We start from the raw sequence: 16,765 nt of genomic DNA on the forward strand, positions 1-16,765 counted from the left end.
GGATAGAGTGTCGGCCTGCAGACTGAAGGGTCCCAGGTTCAATTCCAGTCAAGGGCATGTACCTTGGTTGCGGGCACATCCGCAGTAGGCAGTGTGCAGGAGGCAGCTGATTGATGTTTCTCTTCTCATCGATGTTGCTAACTCTCTATCCCTCTCCCTTCCTCTCTGTAAAAAATCAAGAAAACATATAAATAAAAATTAAAAAAGAATCCTTAAACCAAAACATAATAGCTGCCAGTTCATTCTTCCAGTATCTGTGAGATAGATTCCTGCTCTCTCAGTGAGATAATAGGCTGAGAGACTTGTCCAGTATCAAATACTAAGAACCCGAGCCAGGATTTGAAAGTCAGTGCCCTTAGCCACTACCCTGCATAGCTGCATTCCTCTTTGAGGCCCTGGCCCACAGGAGTGGTGGCCCAAGAGGACCCAGAGGACCTCAGGAGGGCATCGGTGAGAGGAGCGCCGAGGCATGCCTGGGGCTGGGACTGAAGAGTCGCTGCCCGCCTGATGGCATGGTGCCTTGGCAGCCTTGCCTCCTCTGTCCTCAACCTCCAGGTCCAGGAACAGAAACAAACTTGCTCAGCTCCCACAATGCATCATTTGGCAGCTAAAGGGAGTGAAACTCGGAGACTTGAACTGAGATACCATAGCCCCGGGGGAGGGCATCTGTAGCACCGCGCCAGCAGGGACACACTTGGCCTGTGCAGGGAAGTGAATGACCATTACCCTCCCCTGTCCTGCAGGTCTCCTCTGTCCGCATGCAGGGGCTCCTCTTACTGGTCTTTGCCAAGTGTCAGCATTTGCCCTTTATCCAGATCCTCTCTGCTAAGTCCACGCCCACTGGCCTCTTCGGGTACTGGGTAAGGACCGATCTTATGTGGGTCATGAACTGGGAGGCCTCCTGGCCTGGGAAGGGCTGGGGCCTTAGAGCTGGACAAATGGAAAAAGGGATAAAATGAATCTTGGCATTCTGCCCAGTATAGTGCCCTGCATACCCACGCTCCTGCCTCCGGGGTCTTGGTATCCTGAGACCTCAGGCCAGGTGAGCTGGGCTCTGTGGATGGAGAGCTCGCCCTGGGAAGCTGAATGCCTGGCCCTGGGAAAGCCTGTGGGAGGAGTGACCATCTCCCCTTGGGTCTATGATGGGAAAAGAGAGGTATTTCCTACCCAGAGCAGCTCCCAACCCTTCTACCCACTTGTCCTACCAGGGGAACAAAGGGGGCGTCAACATCTGCCTGAAGCTTTATGGCTATTATGTCAGCATCATCAACTGCCACCTACCCCCGCACCTGGCCAACAATGACCAGCGGCTGGAGCATTTTGACTGGATCCTGGAGATGCAGAATTTTGAGGGACCTGATATCCCCAACATCCTGGACCATGAGTGAGCATGCAGTTGCAAACTGCCGCCCCGCCCTGTCTCCCACACAGCCCAGGCCCGCGTCCTCTGCCACATCGCTGCTGCCCAGCCAGAGGCAACGTGTGCTCTTCTCCCAGCCTCGCCCTGATACCCATCTGCTCTCTTATCCAGCTTTGCCTGCCTGAGGTCTGGGGCCCCTTCCCCTTCCCTGGCCCCTCTGTCCTGCCTGGAAGCCCTGGACACTTCCGAACACCCCTGGTCAAGAACCGTGGTTCCTGGGGTGGTCCAAAGGGCTGGTTCTCAGCCTTGCCCAGTGGCCGGTTGCGGGAGGGACAGATCCTGCTTGTATTTGCCACTTGCCCTGGGGGCTGGTCTCCTCACCTTAGAAATGGGGTAGGAGCCATGAGCACAGTCCTGTTGGGCCTATGCCCTGGTCTTCACCTAGTGCTCGCCCAGCACCTGACTTCTCGCCTGCAGCCCCTGGAGGGAGCAGGCTTGAGCCATCTGTTGCTCCTCCCTTCTCTGTCCTCATCACAAACCTCAGCTGCCTTTTCTTTCTGAAGCCTCATTATCTGGTTCGGAGACATGAACTTTCGGATCGAGGACTTTGGGTTGCACTTTGTTCGGGAAGCCGTGAAAAGTCAGTGCTACAGTGACCTGTGGGAGAAGGATCAGGTATCAGGGGGTTCCAGAGGGATGAGCTGAGCCCAGGGTGGAGGTCCAACATGAAATGTGGGGAGCATTGCTCAGGTTCCCTCGTGCTTTTCTCCTTTCCCAGTCCCCTGAAATCCCTGTGCCCAGGCAGGGAGGATTCTAACAGGGCTTCACACTGGGGGTGGGGTGGGGCAGCCTGGTCTCCTTTTGAAGAAACCAGGATATAGCTAAGGGGTGTGCTTTATCACAGGAAGAAAGAAGGCCTTTGGCCTGTTGAGCACCGACCTTCTTGCATCCCTGTCGTCGTTCCCATCCCCAGGCTGGCTTGCCTCCTAGAGGATGAGATACGGCCCATTTGGGGACCCGGCTACCCCAGCCTCCCCTCTGATACATGCTAGTGGCTCCCAGAGAGATGGAATCTAAAGCTTGGTCCCTCTAGTCCAGCAGTTGCCAACCTTTTGGACCTCACAGACCACCAGTGGTCTGCGGACCACCTGTTGGCGACCGCTGCTCTAGTCCAAGGACTGGGAAGTGGCAGGCAGCTGCCTCCCCTGGGACTGCGGGGTAATGTGTGCAAAGGATTCAGCTGTTCTGGAGGTGTGGGTGAGATGCGCAGGCGGCCACTGGGGCTGTGGGAAGCAAGGTGGCATTGCTTGACTCTTACCTCACCGTATGGCTGATCCCTTCCATGGAGTGTGGTGCTGGCCGTGGGGTCAGGACCATTGGGAAATGGGACTGTGCCTTTCTCTGCAGCTCAGCATTGCCAAGAGATACGACACACTGCTCCGGGAGTTCCAGGAGGGCCCCCTGCTCTTCCCGCCCACCTACAAGTTTGATAAGAACTCCAACAACTATGACACCAGGTGAGGGGGCTCCGGCAGTAGAGGACCAGCCTACCTTGGTTCTGGAATTAGCCTGTGAGGAGGAAATGGGGAGCCTGGGAAGTCAGACTGTGCTGTCCCTAGTGACACTGGGAGTGCCTCAGAGTAGAAATGTTAGGGAAGCAGGGTTAGATCCAGGAATGGTGCCTCTCACCCGCTGTGAGGCATTGGCTGTGGGAGCTGTCCCAGATTGTCCTCAGAGAGAGCAGACAGGGGAGCCAGTGCTGTCCAGGACGGGTGGTTAGCAGGGCAGGTGGGGCCAGAGAAGAAGAGGAGGCAGCTGGTTCCTGACTTACGAGCGAGCGGCTGCTTTTCAGTATTCTGGGAACCCCTGCCCTGACTCCCCAGGGCTTTCTGGTCCTCCCCAGAGGGGGGCTTGGCTCAGCCAGTTACTGGTATTAAGTACCCCTGCCCTAGCTGTGGGTGGTCAGGTACTATTAGGAAGGAGAAGTAGTAGTCATCACTGGAGAATTTTATGGGGGGGAATATAGAGACAGCGCTTCTAGTAGTTAGAAGCACAGCTCTGCATCGGCTGCATGACCTTGGCCAAGGTATCTAAGGCTCGATTTTGTCATCTATAAAATGGGGGTGATAACAGTGCCCACCTTGGTTGAGGATTGGATGAGACCTTGCATGTGTATAGCCTAGTGCCTGGCACCCAGTGAGCACTGTGATAACTGCTGTCATTATTTTCAGATTTATGTATTTGGGTGATAGTTGTTTTTTAAAATCTTCATAGTTTTTTTATTTTGTTTTGTTTTATATTTTTATTGATTTCAGAGAGGAAGAGAGAGAGAAACATCAGTGATGGGAGAGAATCATTGATGGGCTGCCTCCTGCACACTCCACACTTGGGATTGAGCCCGCAACCCAGGCATGTGCCCTTGACCAGAATCGAACCTGGGACCCCCCTTCAGTCCGCAGGCCAACGCTCTATCCACTGAGCAAAACTGGCCAGGGCAAAAATCTTTATAGTTTTTTTTACAAATTTTCATTTATTGATTTGAGAGAGAAAGGGAGAAAGGGAAGCATCGATTTGTTGTTCCACTCATTTATGCATTCATTGGTTGCTTCTTGTATGTGCCCTGACCAGAGATCAAACCCACAACCTTGGTGTATTGGGACTACGGTCTAACCAGCTGAACTACCCGATCATTTTACTGAAAACCTTTCTAAGAAGCTGAGAAGGGGCCAGGTCACCACCAAAACCTTAGACTTAGGGAAAGGGGCAAACGCAGTTCTGGCAAGAGGTCCCTGTCCAACTTAGGGCAGGGAAAGAAAAAGAATAACCCCTTACATGTTACGAGGTTTGGTGTTTCACTTGGAACAGCTTCTTCATTTATCTCTCCTATCAGGACTGTTTTTTGAGGGAGATAGGAGATCCTCCAGAGCACCCCAGGCCTCTTGGATTTAGGGGTGAATAGGGATCTCCACATCCAGGCCAGGGCGAGAGGTAGAACTGCTGGCCGAGAGCTAGCAGTGGCACGGCAGAGCCAGTGTCCCCGCCAAGAAATGGGGAGCGGGGGAGCCATTTCAGGAGTGTGGAGCAAGATGGAATGGGGTCATGGCCTGGGCAATGCACACAAGAAGAGGGCATGGACACGAACAGGGTTGAGCCAAGGCAGTCAAGCGCCAGAAAGGAGGTAAGAGGGCAGTCTCGGCTGGCCCAGGTCACAGCTTAGGGAGACTGCCAGTCTCCCCACCATCCATTGGAAAAGAGAGCCCTGGGAATTCTGAGGCCTTGGTGAGACCCTCCTCCAATTGACTCTAAACCTCCCTTGCCATCAGGAAGAGAGCTGCTCACAGGCCAGGTAGCCAGGTGTCCCTTCGCCCCCACCCCCAGGTATGGTAGGGAAAGCACCCGGAGACTGAACGGAAGTTATTGCAAACAGCTGGGTCTGGGCTGCAGTTGGCAGGGACTGAGATTGGGTAGAGAGACTCAGAGAGGTTAAAGGACTTCCCCAGCTGGCTTAGCCAATGATGGCGGAGCTGGGGCTGAGACCGGATTCTCGGGACTCGGCTCACAGTGCTTTCCTTTAGCCCACAGTACCTCTGAATTCACAGCTAGTTTTGCCAATAGCAGCAGAAAGGAGGACAGGGTGGGAACACCAAAGCCTTGCTGAGGAGGAGGAGATACTTATTTCCACAGCAGAGATACAGTCCACATTGTGCTTGACATTATGGCGCACCTTTGCCTGCATCACTTAATTTACCGTATCCTCATTAGGTAAACTGTTGTTACTGACTTCTTACAAATAAGGAAACTGAGTCTTGGAATACCTAAGTAGGATGGTAACAGTAAGTGATTGAGCAAGAGTTTGAACTTGAATCTGTGTGACTCCAGGAAAGGGTGGGAGGACATTATAGGAGTTCCCCTGTGGCCAGGGCCTGAGCCCCATTAGGGAGCAGAAACATTCCTATCTAATCAGACCGGTGTTCGTCCTGAGAACCAGTTCAGACATCATCTCTACTAGGAAGCCTTCCCTGACCACTCCCCGTCTCCCTGAGAGTTCTCTCCTGCCCTTATGCTGCCGAAAGCCTTATGCTTTCCATGCTGCTTTTAAGACACAGTGTGCCTTTCTACTGTACTGTGAATGCTCAGAGTGCAAAGATAGGATCTGACTTATGACCCTTCCTGGGATGTAGCATGGTGCCTGGCATACGTTTAAATTGGGGGTCCGAAAAGATGAAATGGAAAGACACAGTGTTTAAGGAGCAGCCAGTCTAGTAGAGGGACCCTCCCATAGCAAGAGACCCAAATAAACACTATCAAGTCCACGTGTTGGCAGACTGAAGGTTCCCAAACTCTATGCGGAAGTGCGGAAGGAGGTGGAAGCTGTGGCGAGGGAGGATCCATCTGAGTTGTCAAGAAGGCAGCAGAGTTTGGCAGGAAGAAGGACAGGCATTCTCGTCGGTCAGCAGCACTGATGAGAGGCACCTTGAGTGGAGCCTGACCCAGCTGTGCAAAGTAACGGAGCGAGTTGTGGGAGAGCTGGGCATGGGAGAGCTTTGCTCAGCCACGGTAGCGTCCTGGAGCCAAGATGTAATGAGAACCGAGGTCAGCTCCATTACAGGGCGGGTGAAAGGGCTGAGGGCGGGAAATCCTGTTCAAGTACGGGATTGCAGGAGGCTTGTGTTACATGAACCCAGTCAGCTCTCCACTCGGCAATGAGCAGAGGGTATTATGATCAGTCTAGTCAAGACTTGTGTCCAGAGTTCAGTGAGACACTAGGAAGTCATCTAATTGATTTCAGAGCGGAAGGGAGAGGGAGAGAGAGAGAGATTGAAACCTCAATGATGAGAATCATTGATCAGCCGCCTTCTGCACGCCCCCCACCGGGGACTGAGCCCACAACTAGGGCATGTGCCCTGACTGGGAATTGAACTGTGACCTCCTAGTTCATAGGTCGACACTCAACCTCTGAACCACACCAGCTGGGCAATTGGCCCAGTTTTATAGGTTCTTAAACAGAGAGAATCTTGCAGATCTACTTGTTTTAGTATTTTGAAAGTCAAGACATACTAATCTCCAGAAACAGTTCTTCTATTCAGTCATGACCATTCAGCCAGAAAGCATGAGTGAAGCCGTCCAGGTAATGCACGCTGCAGCACACGTGGGAGGCAGTCCTGGCAGCTGTGACTGGCCACAGCGGGGCTGGAGCAGACGGGAGTGCTGTGGAGGGAGTGCAGACTTCAGACAGCCGACCTGGCAAGCATCCCGCCTCCACCTGGACAGGGTGACCTTTCTGAACTTCAGAGTCCTGTGAGGGAGGAAAGTGTGATCTGTAACATTCTTCCAGTGTTGGAAGGACTAGAACAGCCTTCGAGACACCTGTCACAGTGCCTAATGCACAGAAGGACCCCATGCTTAGCTCTACTATTATTAGAAACGGGGGAATATATGCAATATTTGATTAGGACACATTTATTTTGCCAGTTTGTTTCTTGTCATTTGTTTGTCAAACGAGCTCCTCCAGGACCTGGTCGTTCTCATTTCTCGGATCCCCAGTTGGCCCGGCACATGATGAGGGCTCAGTAAATCTGGTTGAAAGAATGAGTCCTACAGGTGGCCAGGGATGAGCCTGGACCAGAGCCTGGAAGAGGAGGAAAGGGAGACAGGCTAAGAGGAACCGAGGGGGAAGGAGAGACAGGCTGTGGTCAGTCCTTGGGAGGATTCTGACGTGACAGCAAGTCTGGGCTCTTAACTCTGAGGGAAGTTGGGGAGGGGGAATGCTTTGAAAGGGATAGTGGTACATTCCTGTGGTTTATTACCAAGTGTTAAGCATTGTTGGGCACGGAATGTCCAAGACTCGGTGTCTGTAGTCTCTGGGATGGAAATACCACATTCCCGTGTCCTCGGAACACTCCTCAGAAGAGTGAAGAGTTGAAACAGCCCAAGAAGGCCCAAGCAGGTGTGGTTTACGCAGTCGCCACTTCCTGACCACTCCCTTGACGCACCTTAATTTATTTAATCTTCACAAAGATTCTTTGAAGTAAGTGCTATTATCAACCCATCTTAGAGTCGAAGAAATCAAGGCTTAGAGTGATGAGGTCACTTGCCCAAGGGCACATAGCCTTTTTACCTTTTAAAACTGGATGTCATTCCAGAACAGGCAAGTGGAGGAGATACTCGGGGCAAGGTCTGGGGAAAGGGCCAGGACTTTCCATGCCTTCTCCAGGCCCGCCACGTGTTCACCAGCCTGGAACCTTAACAGGGCAGAACCTTCCCCAGCTGCACTCTGATCCTAGAGTCGGATGGGGGTTCACCATCGAGACACTGTTCTGCATCTATTGCTAGAAAACTGTATTGCTATTGAAGTTTAAGTAAAACTTAAAATGTTTACTTAAAATAGTAATTGAATAGAGAAGAAGACAAAAATAGCATTTCTTCTCTCTCCGTTCTTCCTCTCCCCCCACCCCAGTGAGAAAAAACGCAAGCCTGCGTGGACTGACCGTATCCTATGGAGGTTGAAGCGGCAGCCCCACACTGACTCCTGTACCCCAAGGCGGCCGGCCCCCCACCTCTCCCTGTCTCTGAGGAGCTACATCAGCCACATGATGTACACCATCAGTGACCATAAACCTGTCACCGGCACCTTTGACTTGGAGGTGAACTTCCGGGCTGCCCAGCACTTGGCAGAGGAGCAGCCATGCTGGGCACATCCCCAAACCCTCCAGCCCTGGATTCTAATGTCAGCAGATCCCCCGGGGGAGTCCTGTAGGGAGACATGATTGCCTTTCCTCCCAGGTCAGGTGTCCCTGCGCTTAGGAGCTGTTGATGGCTCTGCCTGTCACAAACGGCTCAAACCCTGTGTGAATAGGTTTCCATTTCCTCTTGGTACTATCCCTCGGGGCTGAGTTCCATTATGCTTATTACCTACTATGTGAAGTTGGACTTCCTTTTTGTCTGAACCTATCTGGATCAGGTTGCAAAGGGAGCTCCCTCCATCCTTGTATTTTGCCATCTAATGACCAAGTCAGTGTTAACCTTTGAGTTGCTGACTGCCCTCACCTTTTCATACTGGTTTGTCTGTCTTTACACCATTTGTTCTTTCTACACACCTACAGCTGTTCCTACCACATGCACCCTTCCCCTGAAAAACTGAATTTGGGTCTTTGGGCAGGAACCCCGAAGGTCTGAGAACAGCTACCTGGCTCCTTAAACCTGTTAGCAATTTCCCCCACTCTCACCCCCCAGCACTGGACTCTCTGCTTGGTTACCCACCTGACCCTCAGCTCTGTCCCTCCTGCCAGGACCAGTGACCCCTGACAAGCCTTTGGTCCTTTCTCCTTCCAGCTGGCCAGCCAAGGTCTGCTACTTTCTCTAGCATTCTATGCCCCCCACCCCGGTGCCCTCCTCTGACCCTTACGCGTTGGAAGGGCGCAATAAGGACATTTATCTCAGAGAAGGGAACGATGCTATGGGTTTTCAACCCCTTTCCTATCCCTGTGTGTAGCTGAAGCCATTGGTATCTGTCCCACTGATCTCCCTGATGCCAGAGGGCCTGTGGACCATGGAGAATGCTCTGCTTATCAACTACTCTTTCACCCCAGACTTCCCCAGCAGCCCCTGGGACTGGATTGGACTGTACAAGGTGATGTGGTGGGCGAGGCTGGGAAGCCATCAACCCCCTCCCCGACCCCCCCCCCCTTCTAGTTTATCCATCCTGAGGGCTCGTGGGAGCTGGACACAGAGACTAAAGAACATCTAGGGGCTGGCAGTGAAGGGGTGGGTATACAGTATGATAGCCAAACCTAGGAATGAGACCACCCTCTCCTTAGGATTTGCTGTAGGTCCTGTGTCCTCCCAGACTACTGACCGCCCAATCCCGCCTCCCACAGGTGGGGTTTCGCCACATTAATGACTACGTGTCCTATGTCTGGGTCAGGGACAACCAGGTTTCCTTCAACGACCGGTTGAACCAGGTACCTGCCCCTTTCCTAAGATAGGTATTCCACATCTCAGCAGGCGGGCTTGGCTGCTGGATAACTAGTTGCTAAGAGCTGGGTGGGACTCAGGGCCCTGGAACTGACCCCATTCCTGTCCACCTTCCCCTCCAGGTTTATATCAACATCAGCGATATCCCGGAGACTGAAGATCAGTTTCTCCTCTGTTACTATAGCAACAGTCTACATTCCGTGGTGGGGATAAGCAATCCGTTCAAGGTAACAGTAACGTGGTGGGGTAACGGGAAAGGGACACAGAGGACTTGAGCTTGAGCCCCTCCTCCATTCCCTGAGGCCACAGGCCTAGGAGCCAACCGGTACCTGGTGCTGCAGCAGTTGGGGAATACCAGTGATGGAACAGCGGAGGAAAACCTGGTCTTTCCCCTTCCACTCACTGCCTGTCTCATCCCCACAGATCCAGCCTCAAGCCTTCTTGGAGGAGGACCCACTGGGTGAAGTCCAACCACAGATCTGAGCCTAGATGAGGGGAATCCAGGGCGGAGGCCAGAGCGGGCGGCCAGCTCTGCTCACCACTTCCAGGAGTGCTGGGGGCCCAGCCAGCCCCCTGAGGCGGCAGCAAGTACCCTTCCCCTCCCAGGGGAGTTCTAGCCATACTCCTTTGCTCTCTCCAGTCCAGATCTCGGGAATTGGCCACTCAAATACAGGTTTTTTGCTGAGATGATTGAAACCAGCTAATTTGTCAACAGTGAAGACCTACCTGGGGGCTGTCCACTGGGTGTGGGCGGGACCCTCCAGCTTGCATCTCATTTCTTGCTTTTCCCCACACACACTTCCAGTCCTGCCCAAGCAGGCCTGCCAGGCACATGCCCCATCTGGCACAGGCCTGCATTCTTGTCACACCATCCTGGGCCTCAGGCTGCTGGGGGGAGGGGGGATGCTCACATTTGTACAGGCTCCATAGACTGGTTGGTGCAAGAAGCGCTGGGTTCCAGGAGTCTTGGCATCTCATTGCCTGTCTCCCTGAGGGACGGGAAGAAGGTCTTTGAACAGAAGCAGTATGACTGAGTGGGCAGGATGGAGGGGCCCCTTTATCCAGGCTCTTATGTGGGGGTTGTGGACAGGTTGGGTGTCCACCTGTACCCAGGGAGTGTGACCCACGACGTTCCAGGACCTGAGCAGAGAATTGGATCCAGGTTCACTTCTGCTGGTGGATCATGCCCCCAACCTGCCATCTTGTGAAGGGCTAGCAGGTTGTTCCACGGTGGTCTTTGTCCAGTCGAGCTCATCTGCCCCCACCCTTGCCTGAAGTCATTAACCAGAAACCTGCCCTCTCTCTAGACCACCTGGGACCTAGAGGTGGGGGCGGGCAGAGAGGAAGGCTGGAATAAGACGTTTTGGAGAATCTGGCCCTGGGCGTCTTCAGGGAGCATTCTCCAGTGCTGTGGACATGGCTCTTCCTACTCCTACCACTTGCCTCCAGCCACTGGTGACTCACCGGCCCTCTCCCAGGAAAAGATACTCAGGGAGCCTGCTCTGTGACTGTCACATAAGCCCTGCAACCGGAAACTGAGAATCACTCCAGCTGCTCTGCATTCCATACTCCACCCTGGAGCCGTGTGTACCATCGGGAACTGGCCCCTAGCGGGCCTTGGTTCTCTGTGTTGTCTGTTACATCGGGGGATAATTAGAAACGTGGCTTTTACACTTGTGTGTGACTCCTTCATGGTGGTGGGAAGGGGTACCTAGTGATGGGCCCTTGCTAGACTCCAGGATGAGGGTCCTATAGATCCAGACCAGCCTTTGTGTGTCTGAGAGTAACAGATGTTGCCGGGGTGGGAATGGGATGAGGGTCTGGCACAGTGGCCCTCTGGGTCCTTGGCCCACTTGAGGCATGCTATTGGGCACTGCTAAACAGAATGGGTTTCTTAGAACTGATGACTCCAGAAAAGGTGCTTTCTCTGCTCTGACTGGCTCATCCCTCTTCACCTGCCGCTCTCTCAGATCTTACTTTTGCTCCTTGGTCCTGAGTTAAGCTATCCAAAAATGTCGCCATCGCCCTAGCCAGTTTGGCTCCGTGGTTGGAGCGTGGGCCTGGGACAAGGGCCCCAGGTCAAGGACACATACCTTGGTTGCAGGTTCCATCCCTGGCCTCTGGCGTGTGGGAGGCAACCAATCGATGTGTCTCTCTCACATCTATGATTCTGTCTCTATCCATCCCTTCCACTCTAAAAATCAATGGGAAAAATATCCTTGCATGAGGCTTAACAAAAAAAGTCATCACCATCTCTTCTTTCTGCTCCCTACCCAGAAGTTCCCATGGTAACCTCTATCCCTGCTCCCAATACACACACACACATGAAGAACCCTGAACCCTTGCACTTGCCCACTTCATTCCTTCTCACACGCACCACCATCGTGGGTGCTGTCACTACCCTTCATTTGTCAGACCACAGCTCGGAAGTGGGACGATGGAGGCAGCTGTGGTAGCATGCAGGACGAGAGACACAGGGGTTAGACCAGTGTGAATCAAAGTTCTATCTCTACCCACAGTCTCAATTGTCTGTAAAATACAAATAATGCACCTATTCACAACTATGTTTGTGTGTGAAAGAACACACACAAACACCCGAAGTAACACTCTACCTACCTCATGATTACTGAGGCCCTGGGGCTGCATCTCCAGGGCTACTGAGTCCAGGGGTCCCCTGTCTCTCCTCTTTGTGGAGCAAGCTTGTCCTTGACATGCCCACCTCCCCCTGCCCCCTAAGTCTTCACTGCCCTTCCCTCTCACAGCTCCGCCTTCTGCCTTCTCGTGGCAGAACCCTCCTAGCCTGGCAGGCATGAGTCCAGCAGGGATTGAGAGGCGGGAGGGGAAGGGGGAGTGCTTTCCCTCCTCTTGGCCGCAGTCAGGATATGGCCGCTCTGGGCCCAGCCCTGACCCACTGGGTGGAAACAGGAAATATGTGAGACTTGGTGTGCGCTGGGTCTGTGCCTGGCTCCGCCGCTGATAAGGGCCATTGTGTGGCTGCCGGGGATGAGCCTGCCCTGGATGGATGTGCTTCCTGGAGGAAGGAAGGAAGCTCTGCTGGTCTTTCCTGGGCGGGCGGGGCTGTGAGAGGGAAGGGAAGAGTGCCTGGGGGAAGGTGACTGCCCATTGCTGGACTTCACCCTCCCATGCCAGCCTTCCCGCTGAAAGGTCACTTTCCCCCATCCACTTCCCCTTCTCACTTCCGTAAGGAATGGCTGGAGACCCAAGGGCTCGATCCCAGGCCAGGAAAGTGTCAGCTGTGATTTAGCAACAATGAAGACAGAAAAACAGGAACATTCAGGGTGGGGGGCACCTGAGGGTGCTAATGGGAAAGTAAGGAGCCAGCAGGCCTAAGGCTGCCCACAGCCAAGGAACCCAGGCATCGACGTCCCACGTGGTTGAGGCTCCAGAGGAGGGTGGAACAGGGGGCTTGTCACAGTGTCCCCCTGCCTCTCCAGCCAGCCAACCCCCTCTTCCCAATATGGCCAGCCCCCAGCAGCCCTGGCCTTTCAAACTCAAGGGGCTCATGTGCTGCTGTGGGAGGCAGGCAAATGGCAGGGGGGTGGGGGTTGCATGCAGGAGGGGCAGTGCCTACTGATGGATCCTCTTGGCTTAGGACAGGATGTGCGTTTTGATTTGGGGAGTGGTCAGTGTGCTCTCCAGCAGACACCAGCGAGGGTAGGGGGAGAGGCCCAGCCATAGAGCTGCTGTGGGGAAAGGCCGCCTACCCTCTGACCTAGAGCCCAGGGTACCCCAGGGGTGGCTCTATCAGCGGCTCTGGTTACCTGGGACAACAGGCATTTCCTCCATCACTCAGCCCCTCCTCTTCCTGCCCCAACCCTCTGGGCCAAGAGGCCTCCCAATCAGACCTGGGCTGCTCCAGCTGTGTCCTGAGGAGCTGGACCAGACACATCCCCTGGGGCTGGAGTTGAAGCTGAACCAAGTGGCCATCCCAGTGTGAGACCAGATTCCTGGCTGCAGGAACCGCTATAGCCAGCGGGCGGGCGGCAGGCCTTTGCCCAGAAGCCCCAGTGCCCAGCACGCTGGCAATCCACAGGCGGAATGGCGCTGCAAGTGGAGCTGATCCCCACCGGGGAGATCATCCGTGTGGTTCATCCCCACAGGCCCTGCAAACTTGTAAGCCGGGATGCTGTGGGTGGGAGGAAGGGTGGCAGTGTCTCCCCAGGGCCCACAGCCCTCTTTCAAGCAAACCTCTTCGGAAAGAGGTGAGCAGTGGGGAGGGGTTCTGATCCTTGGCAGAACAGGAGGGGACTGGACAAGAGGGGTAAATGGAAGGAAGGGGAAAGGTTTTAAGCGCCACTATTAACCATCACTAGGAGCAGGACTTTTCAAAGTGGGACTCTGGGTTCGAATCCCTTCTCCTCCTGCTCCCTGATTCTCAGTGGGCTGGGCTACGAACTGGGCATAACAGCACGTAGGTGACAGGGCTGCTCTGAGGTCAAAGGACTAGTGCATGCAAAGCTCCGGGCGCATAGCACAGGCTCAGTTAATGTCTTCCCGTTCCCGTGGGCCCAAAGCAGTGCCAGCTCAGAACAGTAGCTCGGGCTGAACTGGGGGTGAAGGGAGAGAGGCAGTCACAAATGGGGAAGAACCGATCTGGCTCTGCCCCAAGAGGAGGGTTGGTTTTGCTGTGGGGGTGGAAAGGGGCCCTAGGATGGTGAAGGAGAACCCCATCAGACGCACCCACCCAGCTTTGCAGCGAAAGGGCTGGGTTTTCTTTGGGGGGGGGGGGGGGGGAGAGTGAGAGTTGTAGGGTGTGCGGTGTGTTTGTGTGCACGCCTCGTCCTGGGACCTGGTGGCGGAGTGTGCGGCACCAAGTCTCCGCGGACCAGGGCCGGGGGTCAGGACCTGGACGGGACTGGCGGCCCGGGGCGGGGCCGGGCAGCAGGGTGCGCGCGCGCGCGCCTCGGTTTGGGCCCTGCCCGGGATGACGACAGGCAGCGGCCCGGCCCCGGGCGGGCCCTGGGCGGGGAGAACGTGCCAGGGCCGCGGACTCCAGAGCCGGCCACGCCGCCCAGCCTGGCCCCCGCCCGCACACCGAAAGCGCCGAGCCGGTGGGTACGCTGGGCACGGGCGCGGGGCGGGCCGCAGCCTCATGGCCCCGGGAGGCCCCCGCGGGCGGGCGGGACGGGGGAAAGGGCGGGCGACCGGGCGCCGAGACTACCCGGAGCTACCGTGCGGGAAGCGGCGGTCGCTGGGGCCGAGGGTCGGCTTGGCCCGGCCCAGGCGGGATCCCAGGACCCGGTGGCGCCAGGGCTGGGCCCCGCGGAGACTTAAGATTCCTGTGGGGAAGGGGAGGGCGGGGAAAGGTGGCCGGGGTCCCTCCAGGCGCGGGCACCCCGCAAGCCCTTTGGCCAGGCTCTGCCTCTGGGTTCCGGGGAAGCCGCCTGCGCCCCGCCCCTTCCCGTTTCCCCGCCCCCTGGGCCCGGCCGCGCCAGGACTAGAGTGAGTGTGGCGGGCGGGGGGCTTGGAGATGAATGAGACAATGAGCGGCCGGCCCGCGGCCTGACTCCGCTGCCCGCGCGCCCTGGCCGCCTGCTCACCCGGTTGGCTCACTGACTCATTCATTTACTCAGGCGGCGACAAGGGGGTGCTGAGCCCCGCTGCGCCGGGTCGGGTGTGTGCTCCAGGCAAGAGCTGCTTCTGGGAGAGACTGGCCAGGGTACCCGCGATTAGAGCGCCATGCGATAAAGCAGGGGCTGTGTGTGGAGGAGTCCGAAAGGGGTTCTGGAGGCGGTGATAACTGAGCTGAGTCTTCAAGGATGACTAAGAGTCCGTCAGTTGGGAAGGGGAAGTGCAGCGAGGGCCAAGGAAATTGCAGGTGCAAAGGCGGCTTAGAGAACCACGTGTAGCAGCTGGTGGCAGGGTGGAGGGAGCTCATGCTGGCTGTGTGTGGCGGTGAGGCATGGGGCGCGAAAGGACTGGAGAGGGCCACACAGGAGCGTGCGGGCAGTCGGGACGGGGAGGCCCGCTGGAGTCCATATTGCAAGAAGCAGTGGGTGTGAGGTACCAGCTTGGCACATGGACCGGTGCCCTATAAACCTTCACTCTATTAACCTGAAGTGCTAATTGATCGGACTGTGTTTGTAAATACCACAGGCTGCTGTGGGAAAATGGATTAACAGGAGGAAGGCAGCGAGGCCAGTTTGGAGGCTGCTGCCTGGTCCGGGAGTGGAACGGTGAGGGGGGAGCAGAGGAAAGGTTTTAGCAGGTGGTGACTCCTGGGAGGAGTGGAGGAAGGGCGGGCCTTTTGATGCCAGGTGGCGGTGCCAGGTGCCTCCCTCCTCTCTACATAGAGGATGTTGACCAAGGAGGGTAGGTCAGGAGGCAAGGTACTCTGTTTTCTTCTGCTGGACCCCGAGGGAGGGGTGTCTGGCAGGCCAGAGGCCCGTGGTTCTGGAGCTAGAGTTGACTGGGACCCTGTGAGCAATCAGGTAGAGCCCCTAAGTCGCTCCCATTCCTCCCCAAGTCCCCTCACAACAGTTCCCTTGAGCCTGGAACAGTCCTGGGTGGGGCTGCCTGGGCCCAGACCTAAAATGTGTTTGATAAATATAAATTGAGCACCTGTTCTGTTCCCAGCACTGCACTTGGGGTGAGATAGGCTATGGTTCTTTCCACTGCCACAACTGGCCTTGCGGCTGCCTCAGTGAAAATACACTTATAGCAGTGATCTGGGGGGGCGGGGGGAGGCTCAGAGCACCCATTCCAGGCTGGCGTGGCCGTGGCCCTGGCCCTGGGCTGGGGGGAGCATTTGAGGTTGCCCATTGACCTCCCCGCTTCTCCAGAGGTCAGACTTGGGGGCACCTGGCCCATACTAGGTAAATGGCACTGGATGCTCCAGGTTTGCTGGAAACATCTCCCAGGTGGGAGGAGACCCAGAAGCAGCCTTGGAAAATGAGTCCTAGGTTACTCAGAGGCCATGGCTACACCCCAGCCCCTAGGTCCAGGGCCATGCTAGGAGCTCAAAGACCGTGGCCCACACTCCCTCGCTGCTACTCCTAAAGTCTACATGTCAATAGCAGCACCACACCAACAGGTGTACTGGGCACTGCAGTCATGCGGTCACTGAGAAAGGTCACACCTATTAATCCTTACAAATAAGTTTGGAAATCTGCCAGCCCTAAACCGGTCTCACTCCTTCAGGGCAGCCCTGAGTGACTAGTGAGTGCTAGAGTTCCTGGTTCCAATCCCACCCCTCCTTTTACTAGTCCTGAAATCTTAAACAAGACATTCATCTGCCCAGCCTGTTTCCCCGTCTGTAGAATGGGAATAACAATACAGACTCATGGCTTGGCTGGGGACTCAGAACGCAGGATGCCCCTGGTTCTCACACCCTCGGTCCCCTGCCTCGAACACCTCTCTCCCCTCTAGCGCTTCCGTCCAGGGAGGCGGGGCGGGCTGGTGGGGCTGGTC

General features: G+C 55.6%; 2 protein-coding genes across 6 annotated transcripts in view; both read left to right on the top strand.

Annotated features, from left to right (window-relative positions):
• Positions 1 to 11,005, top strand: part of INPP5K (inositol polyphosphate-5-phosphatase K) — a 17,656-nt gene extending 6,651 nt beyond the window's left edge. For 2 of the 5 annotated variants that reach the window (XM_006099187.3, XM_014464727.2), the window contains exons 4-12: positions 744 to 860; positions 1,209 to 1,384; positions 1,924 to 2,035; positions 2,768 to 2,877; positions 7,818 to 8,004; positions 8,853 to 8,990; positions 9,238 to 9,321; positions 9,457 to 9,561; positions 9,758 to 11,005. In XM_006099187.3, coding sequence (XP_006099249.1) covers positions 744 to 860; positions 1,209 to 1,384; positions 1,924 to 2,035; positions 2,768 to 2,877; positions 7,818 to 8,004; positions 8,853 to 8,990; positions 9,238 to 9,321; positions 9,457 to 9,561; positions 9,758 to 9,817 — 1,089 coding nt within the window. In that variant the 3' untranslated portion in view covers positions 9,818 to 11,005. The remainder of the gene's footprint in view (positions 1 to 743; positions 861 to 1,208; positions 1,385 to 1,923; positions 2,036 to 2,767; positions 2,878 to 7,817; positions 8,005 to 8,852; positions 8,991 to 9,237; positions 9,322 to 9,456; positions 9,562 to 9,757) is intronic. The other 3 variants (XM_014464726.2, XM_023762785.1, XM_014464728.2) reach the window with 3 other exon arrangements.
• Positions 11,006 to 13,196: 2,191 nt separating this feature from the next.
• Positions 13,197 to 16,765, top strand: part of MYO1C (myosin IC) — a 21,754-nt gene continuing 18,185 nt past the window's right edge. The window contains exon 1 of the mRNA XM_014464729.2: positions 13,197 to 13,468. Within this exon, the coding sequence (XP_014320215.1) occupies positions 13,394 to 13,468 (75 nt within the window). The 5' untranslated portion in view covers positions 13,197 to 13,393. The remainder of the gene's footprint in view (positions 13,469 to 16,765) is intronic.

The sequence above is a fragment of the Myotis lucifugus genome, unplaced genomic scaffold (genome assembly GCF_000147115.1).
Source record: "Myotis lucifugus unplaced genomic scaffold, Myoluc2.0 scaffold_262, whole genome shotgun sequence".
NCBI lineage: Eukaryota > Metazoa > Chordata > Mammalia > Chiroptera > Vespertilionidae > Myotis > Myotis lucifugus.